The sequence below is a fragment of the Sorex araneus genome, chromosome X (assembly GCF_027595985.1).
Source record: "Sorex araneus isolate mSorAra2 chromosome X, mSorAra2.pri, whole genome shotgun sequence".
NCBI classification, from domain to species: domain Eukaryota; kingdom Metazoa; phylum Chordata; class Mammalia; order Eulipotyphla; family Soricidae; genus Sorex; species Sorex araneus.
Window position 1 is genome coordinate 73314319 of NC_073313.1, and position 9334 is coordinate 73323652.

A 9334-nucleotide genomic window follows, 5' to 3' on the forward strand; every position below is an offset into this window, starting at 1 on the left:
CATCCTGCGCCCCCTGCGGCTTGGGGCCGAAGGTCGGGCCGCTCCACCCCCGCCCCCCTGCAGGTTCAGGTATTTTCCTGGCATCCTCCCCCAACCCCCCCCCCGTGCCGCGTGGGCCAGTGGGGAAGAACTCAACCTCAAGTGATGAGAATGAGATTGGGCTGGCTTGCCCAGCCCGAGCGTCAGGAAAACTCCATGGCCCTGCCAGAGGGCCGAGCATTTACAGTGCCGAGCATTTACAGGAAGCGAGAAAGGCCGCAGGCTCCGAGGGAGGGCGGGCCTGGCCCTGGGGGGCGCCCCCCGCGTGCACGTGCGCCCGAGACCGCCCCCCCCCGGGCTTGGCTGCGGGGAGATGTCGGCGCTCCAGGAAGGTGGCGGGGAGCGCGCAGCGGACTTGGCTGAGACACAGGAAATAAACCCTCCCGCGGCAAGTGGAAGCCGGTTGTCTGGGCTTGTGCCTAACTTCCTTTCGGAGGGCACAGGCCCTGTTGGACTAGGCGAGGGGATGGCAAAGGTTGCCCAATCGCTCCGAGCCTAGGGAAAAAGGAGAGGTGGTCATTAATAGCTGCATGCCCTGCGGCTTCACAAAAGGCCAGGGGTTGGCCCACTTAAGTATTTCAGTGGAACTCGGGAAAGGCGCTTTCAAAAGTACACCCTCTCGCCCCGAGACGGTCCCCACAAAGGGCAGCAGAACTCGCCTGGGCCGTACCTGCGCAGCCTGCAAAACCTTTCTTTACAGAGCATCGCCTAGGTTGGCCTCTGCATTCCGCCCTCCCAGCCCTGCAGGAAAGGGGTGCTTCCCGGGCAAGTGGGGGGCGGGGAGATGTATCTCAGGAGAACCGGAAGGCACCTTCTTTCACCCCGTTGGAGAACTAGGGACTTTGGGATCTTTTATGAGACCGTAGTACCACAGACCCGAGCCTCTGATTTCTAGGGCAAATCTGCACCGGATTTACAGCTTGGCTAGGAGCCCGAGTCAGCCAAGGTACTTCAGGAGGAAGTAGGAAGGCCTGGGTTTGGATGAGCACACTCCCCTCCCCGCCCCCCCCCCCACCGCCCTCCAGCAAGCCACGCTCTTGGAATGGTGGAGAGTGCAAGGAGAAATTTCTACCTTCCCCCAGCCGGAGCGCTCCCGGAGAAAGGGAAACCGCTCCCCACAACCAGTTCAAATATTGTCCGCGCCCCTCCCCCTCCCCGGAGCTGGCGCAGGCACCCACTCACCGCATCCCACTCAACGTTCAAAAGGCAACTTTGTAAAGAGGACGAGCCTTAATGCAGTCGAACCCTTGAGCGAGGCTCCCCGGGGGGAATAAATGTGGTGGCTCCCTGCTGAGTGCTGGGGGGGTCAGCCTCTCTCCCGCTGGGCTCTCCACACCCGTAGCTCCAAGGCACAACTGTGCCAAGGGTATTTTGCAGATCTGAGGCCCATGGAACACTGCTTTCTGCCTAGCTTCAAGCCCAGAGGAAGGCCAACTGTGGGGGGAGGGGGGCTCGGCCCCTGTGCACCCGGGAGCCTGCCGTGTCGGTCATGCAAAGACTTGGGAGCCCCAAGGTTGACAAAAACGGGCCCTTCCGGGACCACTTTTGCCCCCCCCCTTCGGTAAAGCTGGCTGCCTCTTCGGTAGGTAGAGGACCAACCACGTCGAAATCCCAGAGGGCAAGGAGGGGGACCTCTCTGGGTGAAGTTCCCAAGCGAAGCCAACAAACGGCGCTGTTGCCGCGCCCTGGGTCCTCGGAGCCCCAGGCCCAGCCCCCGGCGGAGGGAAGCGGAGCTCTCCGGGGTGGGCGGGGACCTGGGAAGTGTGGGTGCTTGGCCTGACTCCCAGCCCACCATCCCCGGTCCTGTCCGCCGCCCACGGGGTCTCCGGACACCTGGAAGGGAGAGAGCCGTCGAGCCCCCAGAGAGCTGGGGGAGGGCTGGCCGTGGGTCCCGCGGTGTCGCTCCTCTTTCCTCGCTGGACGCAAGGGAGCAGGTTCAACACTCAGATTGCCGCCCCCGAGTGAGGCATGGAGGCCAGTCGGGCCCTGGTCACCCTTGGCGACACTTCTAACGACCCCCAGGGAAGGTCGCACCGGGGAACGGGTGGACCGAGAGAGCAGGTTTTGCATCCAGCCACTCCCCCCAACATCTCCTCCACCTCCCACTCCCGCCCCCCCCGCCCCCCCCCCCCTTAACCAGTGGTTTAGCTCGTCCACCGAACAGGCAGCGTCTCCGAAGCGTTTTGAAGGAAATTCCGTGTACCTTTGCCTCTGGGCTGTGCAGATCCCTCCAGCGCCACGCGGCACGAGCGCTGCTTTCATCGCAGTCTCGGAGGACGGCCAGGAGGGGGAAAGAAGGTGTCTGATCTTGGCATAAGTCTGTTGGAAATCTGGCAGAAGGATGCAAAGTGAAAATGAGCTAACCTAAGTCCCGGGGTAGATGTGATCAAATGACAAACAGTGGTGTTGGGGGGGGGGGACTGGAGGGGGGGGCGGGTAGCCCGTTCGGCGGAATAAACTACTCAGAGAGCAGCTCGAGGTGGGAGGGGGGTCCAGCACCACACCCCTTGCCTCGGGAAAATGCAGCCCAGGCGCTGTCACCACAATGGCTTACTTGGGTACTAAAACTTGGAAGGCATCCTGACATCTGTCAGGCTGCTGGACGCCCGGCCGCGCGTCCGTTGGGTAGTTTTTCGAAAACGCGCTTCACTTAGCAACAGCCTCGGAAACCCAAGGAAGCATCTGGAGGAGGCGGCGGGAGGGCAGGACTGCATGCAGCACAGGGACTTCCTTGGGAGATGCTGGGTTTGCCTAGGAAAAGTTGGTTTTTGTCAGCCCATTTGCCCAGAAAACGGGTGCACGTGAGCGTTGCCGGACGCTCGGTTTTCGGAGGCGTGCCTGCCAGTTCGTATCAGCTTTAAGTGTGAAGCAAGCTCGCACGCTCACACGCCCCACGCGCACGCACGCGCGCGCGCTGCCACACGCGCACAAACACACAAAACCTCTCCACAGAACCATGCCAAAGAGTTTAACACTCCAAATCTGTGCACCCATGCAAATGAGGGCAGTCCCGGCCTGCGGATGTTTGCTTGGGCGCCGAGGGGGGAACGCACACCAAACTTAAATGGGTGGGGGGTGGGAGTGGGGGTTGGCAACCCCAAACTTCCGGGAGGCGATGCGGCCGGCAAGCAGCAATTCTGCTAGCCCGGGAGAGGCGATTTTCTCCCCCAAGCCGCCAATTGCAACTTTGTGCAGGAAAGATGCAAGCGCAAGGCTGCAGGAGTCCCCAGAATCTGCTGCTGATGTATTAGCGCTGCACGCACCACTTGGGCGTTTGAATACATTCGTATTCATTGTTTTTACACTTAAGGTGTACGCCTCTCTTTGGGTTCCCCACCTTTCCACGAGGCTGGTGGGGGAGGGGACGGCGGCGACGAGGCCCCACACCGCGCGGACACCTTTTTTCAATCTCTGCCACTCGTGCCCGGCTAGCTGCGTCTTCCCACCCGTCTCCACGGGCGGCTCCGGGAGTTTCAGACGCTGAGCCACGACTTGGGCCGGCGGCGGCGGCCGGGGTCCCCTCTCTCCGCAGCCGGGATTCCCGCGCCACCCGTCTTGGAGGGACAACCCCAAACGTGGAGGGGAGTGTGCTGCCTCTGGTCCCGGGGCTCCAGTGAAGCAGGCTGGAAGACAGAAACAAAAGGGTGGGGGGATGGAGAAGGACGGAATCCGTTAGCAGCCCCTGCTCCCCGGGGAGGCGGCGCGGCAGCGCGGCGAGAACAGTGCTCAGTGGTCCTTCCCGGCAGGTGCACGGCCCGCCGAGGGGGCCCGGCGATCCGCCCCGAGGACAGCCCCGGCTCCTCTCCGGCCACCGTCCCCCCCCCTTCAAGAAACTTTTCTTTCACTCCGAGCGGCTCCGTGTTGCCATGAAAACGGATTTTCCAAGGGGCCCGACCCTCCCCCTCAGGGGCATCGGACTGGAAAAACCGAAATGGCCCGAGAGCAGAGACAAAAAGGGGCCGCTAAGCGGGGGCCCGGAGTGGGCGCGCCGAGGCCGTCCCCCCCCTCCGCCCCCCACACACTTGCCACGCCGCCGCCTGGGAGCCGGGGCCGGCTGCCCGCTCGCCCTCCCAGCCCGCCGCCGGGGAAGCTGGCAAACCCCCCGGTGCGCTCCGCGGTTCCCAGCCCCGCCTCTGGTACCCTCCGGGGGCCCCCGAGTCCCGCTCCGCGTCCGACGCGCCGCCCGGCGGCTTCTCGGCAGCTCCCGGGGTCCCCCCGGGGGCGCGCGGGGTCCCCCAGCCCGCCCGGGGAGCCGGCTCAGCTCCACGTCCCCAGAGCGGGCCGCGGAAACGGCCGCGGGTGTCGCGCGCGCGGATAGCGGAAAGCCCTGGAGGGTGGCCCCGAGGGCCGGGGGGCCCCCAAATCGGGGCCGCCGAGGTGCGTCTGGAACCCCGAGGACGCCCCTCGCCCTCCGCAGCAAGCCCCCCTCCTGCCCGCGCGCCCCCTCCCCCCCAGTCACCTCCTGGACTTTCGTTCTTTGAAACTTTTGAGACCCTAATTGGTGGTCGCGGAGAGACGCTCCGGGGCTCCCGCCTCCTGAATAACTCTCATCACGTCCCCCGGGCCCACGGGGGCGTGGGGGTGAACTAAAGGGCTCCACGAACTTTTTTTCTCTCGAGCGGGGCCGAACAGGGGCTCCGTGATGATTGGCTAGGGCGCATCACGGCGAGCCTGTCAATCACCGGGCCTCCCGGTGGCGAGGGGCGGACCGAGCCCCAACCCCGGGGGATCCGAGCAGGTATATAAGGGACCCGGCGGGCGCCCAGCCGGACTGCGAAAGCAACCCGCTCCCAAGCGCGCATCAGGTGCCGGCAGCCTGCAGCCTCCCGCTGACCGCGCACGGGCCACTTGGGCTCGCCAGTCCTTCCCGCCTGACCCGCTGGCCCACCGGCCGGCCCTCCAGCACCCACCGACGGAGTCCCAGGGCCTTTTCACCGTGGCCGCGCCTCCAGTCCCGGGAGCGCCTTCTCCTCCCGCCACTCTGGCGCACCTTCTTCCCGCCCCGACGATGTACAGCCTGCTGGAGAGTGAGCTCAAGAACCCCGTGGGACCGCCCGGCCCGGCGGCGGGCGCGGGCGGCCCGGCCGCCCCGGGAGGCGCAGGCAAGAGCGGCGCGAACGCGGGCGGCGGCGCGAACGCGGGCGGCGGCGGCGGCAGCGGCGGCGGCGGCGGCGGCAGCGCGAGCGCGGGCGGCGGTGGCGGCGGCGGCGGCGGCGGCGGCGGCGAGCAGGACCGCGTCAAGCGGCCCATGAACGCCTTCATGGTGTGGTCCCGCGGGCAGCGGCGCAAGATGGCCCTGGAGAACCCCAAGATGCACAACTCGGAGATCAGCAAGCGCCTGGGCGCCGACTGGAAGCTGCTGAGCGACGCCGAGAAGCGGCCGTTCATCGACGAGGCCAAGCGGCTGCGCGCCGTGCACATGAAAGAGTACCCGGACTACAAGTACCGGCCGCGCCGCAAGACCAAGACGCTGCTCAAGAAGGACAAGTACTCGCTGCCCGGCGGCCTGCTGCCCCCCGGCGCCGCCGCTGCCGCCGCCGCCGCCGCCGCCGCCGCCGCCGCGGCCGCCAGCAGCCCGGTGGGCGTGGGCCAGCGGCTGGACACGTACTCGCACGTGAACGGCTGGCCCAACGGCGCGTACTCGCTGGTGCAGGAGCAGCTGGGCTACGCGCAGCCCCCGAGCATGGGCAGCCAGCCGCCGCCGCCCGCGCTGCCGCAGATGCACCGCTACGACATGGCCGGCCTGCAGTACGGGCCCATGATGCCGCCGGCCGCGCAGAGCTACATGAACGCCGCGGCCGCCGCCTCGGGCTACGGGGGCATGGCGCCCTCGGCCGCCGCCGCCGCCGCCGCCGCCGCCGCCGCCTACGGGCCGCAGCCCTCGGCCGCCGCCGCCGCCGCCGCCGCCATGAGCCTGGGCCCCATGGGCGCCGTGGTGAAGACGGAGCCCAGCTCGCCGCCGCCCGCCATCGCGTCGCACTCGCAGCGCGCGTGCCTCGGCGACCTGCGCGACATGATCAGCATGTACCTGCCGCCCGGCGGGGACGCGGCCGACGCCGCCTCGCCGCTGCCCGGCGGCCGCCTGCACGGCGTGCACCAGCACTACCAGGGCGCCGGGACTGCGGTCAACGGCACCGTGCCGCTCACCCACATCTGAGCGCGGGCCCCCCCCGCGGCCCCCCGCGCCCCGCGCCCCCCGCCCCGCACCCCCGCCTCGGGACGCCTTGCTCTCTAGCTCCGCTCGCCTGGGACTGTTGCCTTGTACCGCTGATGGGGGCAGGACTCAAAAGTTTTTTGGGTGTTTTTGTTTTTGTTTTTTTTGTGGTTGTTGGTGGTTTTGGGTTTTGGGGCCCCGCCAGTCGGGTTTTGTACAAAAGCGGAAAGAAAAGAGGGAGAAAAAAAAAAGAAAAAAAGAAAAAGAATGAAAAAAAAAAAGAAACTCGCCAGCAGGAGTGGCGGAGATGGGGACTTGAGAACGCTCGCTCGCGGGCCCCCTCGCCGCCGTCCCCGGCCCTCCCCCGTGGCGGGCTGGGACGCGCTGCGAGGCGGGTGAAGAGAAACAGGACGACCCCCGCCGCCGCCGCCGCCGCCGCCGCCGCCTAGGTTCCTGCGTTATTTTGTTGCAGCCGTCGCGTTAGTTTGCCGCTGCCGCAGGAGTGGCACGAGCGTGCTTTCTCGGGCGAAGCTGCCCCGAGCACCGCAGAGCCCCTCCCCCGCCCCTTCGCGTTCCCTCTGTTTTCCTCCTGGCTTTTGGGGGGGTGGGGAGGGTGGGGGTGGGGGTGGGGGGGCTGACCGGCGCGAGGGAGCGCGGCAGCCGAGGCCAAGGTTAATTTATAGCCAGGTGTGCCCTGTGCCTCCCTCCCCGCCGCCCCTGCGCCGCGCGGGACAACTTCTGGCCAATCTGCATTAAAAACTGTTGCATTGATAACTTCTGCCCGTGATCTCGTTTTGCTATTTCGTCGCGCTAAAGTATTTGGATTTCGTTGGGGGGTGGCGGGGAAGGGGTCGGTTTTGTTTCAGGTTTTTTTCGAGGTTTCGCTCTTAATCGCTTAAGTGAGAGATCAATAAATTTTATAACCAAATGAACGGAGTCTCCCTGGTTGCGCGGGCCTGAGATTTCAGGCGCGGGTTGGGGCGGGGCCGGACGCTCCGTATTTAGAACTGCGGTGCCGTCCCAGGGACGGAGAGGGGTGAGGGGCTGTGGGTATCCTGCTCTCACTTGGTTTTGCTTAGCGCCTGGGAATGCAAATCTCTCCCAGTGTTTTCAACAGAATCCCCGAGGAGGAGGAGGCTGGCCTGGCTGAGAGCGTCTTCTGGGGCCGGGCACGCGCGAAGCGGGCACACCTCACAGCCACGCACTTGTTGATAGCGGTGAAAGTCGGCTGCCGCGCCAGGCGGGAAAAGAGAGGCCGCTCGCCCGTGGCCGCTGCAACCGCGCCCCCTCCCCCCACTTCCCCCCCAAAACAGGGCACCTTTACCTTTGTGGTATGGGGCTGGAAGACATTTGAGCGGAACTGAAATATTTACTAAACGAAAAGCCTTCGGAAATCTCATTGATCCTATTTTTAAAAACCTGTTCACAGGCACCCCTTAGCAGGAAATCCCGTCCCATTCAACCCGGGGCGCTGTAGCGTGGGAACCCGCATTCCACACTGAAAATTGACTTGCAAAAGCGCACCTTGCCTCCTTAGAAATAATTCTTCGAAGTCCTAGGATAGGATAGCTTTTTTTTTTTCAGACTTGTCAACCCACTTGCAAGAGGCGCTCTCCCATCGCCAGCACACAGCCCTCTTTCTCTGCCCCTCCCACTTTCCCCCAGCCCTGACCGCTGGGCATTCCACAGTGCGCCCCTCCACCCCCAAGGGCCCTTCGTTTCGCGCTCGGCCACGCGGCTCAGCCAGTGTATCTGTTTGGGGCCTAGGAAGAAAACAAATAGAACCAGTGTTTTTTTACCCCCTTCTCAGCTGTTTGAGGTGATTTCCTTAATCCCTTTAATCCTGTTACCTCGCTATCCCGGAATAACTAAACTCGGTCTTTCCAATAAGCCGGGCACCCTGCACCGTGGACAACGGGTTATCGTGGCCTGAGGTCCGCTGCAACTCTGGGCGACAGAATGTCCCGTAAATTGATCCGAATTCCACATTTCCAACCGGCTTCCTTTGTGCGGGGCCAACCATTCACCTGCGGGGGCTCAGGGGGGCCGCGGGGGGGCGGGGGATGGGCGAGGGCTTTCTGCAGCTTCGGGGGTCGTGCCCGCTTTTTTACACATCACTGCGGATCCTGCAGGCTGAGCTGAGCCCGCCTCAACACCCCCCCTCCTCATGAATGGCCGGGTCTCTGTAAAGACAGCGCCACCCGGACCCTGAAGACGCTGGCACTGCCTTCCCCCCACCTCCCGAAGTCCCCCTCACTACGACTAGGACAGGGAGGCGTGGGGCCGTGACACACAGACCCCAGCACTGAGTCTCCACCCCGGGAGTCCTATGGCACTGGGAGGGCCCTGGAGCTAGCCCAGCTGCAGGGATGGGGCCCGCCAGGTTCAGCGAGACTGCAATCCTTGTTGCTCTGAGTTAAAGGGGGCTCTCTCTCTCTCTCTCTCTCTCTCTCTCTCTCTCTCTCTCACACACACACACACCTACACGCAAGCGTGCACGCACACACTACACAGGCACACACCCCTCCAGAGACCCGTGGCATGGCCCAGGAGGAAACTTCTCATGCACACACTCCCCTTGATAAATTTCACGGAGGTTACACCTCAGTTAAGTACCTGCCCAGTGCTAACTCTGCTAGCAGTTGGGGAGCTCAGGAGACTCCAGGAAAGAGAGGGTAAAAACAAGCGATTCTGCCCCACTGAGGGGGCGGTGCCCAGGGAGGGGGACTAAAGTGACACTGCCCCTTTGGAAGACTCCATTGTGAAGCTGCCTCCTCAGAAGGTCCAGGTTAAACACCGCTCACTCGGCCCCTGACACATCGTGGCTTTGTGCTCCACTGTGTCTGATTTCCAAATTGTCTTTAAGAGAAAAGATTTTATCCATCAGCATATTGGAGGATTGAAGATGAAAGGTGTTCCCCGCCCACCCCCCGCCCGAGCCTCCCCGCCACTGCTTCCCTACACTACAGCTCTGGGCAGCCTCCTGAACTCGAGTCCCCAGGCATCCTGGAGGCCTGAGTTTTCAAACTGGAGCACTTCCCCACCCAATCAAAAAAACCTCTTTCCCCCTCCATGCCTCCCTCGACTACTTCTACCAGGACAGTTTCCCACTGGGTGACAGAGGGTGGTTCTGCGAAGCCT

At 64.2% G+C, this 9334-nt stretch overlaps 1 protein-coding gene across 1 annotated transcript; it reads left to right on the forward strand.

Annotated features, from left to right (window-relative positions):
- Positions 1–352: 352 nt before the first annotated feature.
- SOX3 (SRY-box transcription factor 3) lies at positions 353–6784 on the forward strand. The gene is made up of 4 exons (XM_055121104.1): positions 353–427; positions 1451–1621; positions 4114–4620; positions 4778–6784. The coding sequence occupies exons 1-4, from the start codon at positions 353–355 to the stop codon at positions 6194–6196; spliced, it is 2172 nt and encodes a 723-aa protein (XP_054977079.1). The 3' UTR covers positions 6197–6784.
- Positions 6785–9334: the final 2550 nt, after the last annotated feature.

Coding starts and splice junctions, on each gene's coding strand:
- SOX3 (XM_055121104.1), top strand. CDS start 353: ATGTCGGCGCTCCAGGAAGGTGGCGGGGAGCGCGCAGCGGACTTGGCT. Junction 1,622..4,113: donor TAAAGCTGGCTGCCTCTTCG/GTAGGTAGAGGA, acceptor TCGCCCTCCCAG/CCCGCCGCCGGGGAAGCTGG. Junction 4,621..4,777: donor GGGCCCACGGGGGCGTGGGG/GTGAACTAAAGG, acceptor GGATCCGAGCAG/GTATATAAGGGACCCGGCGG.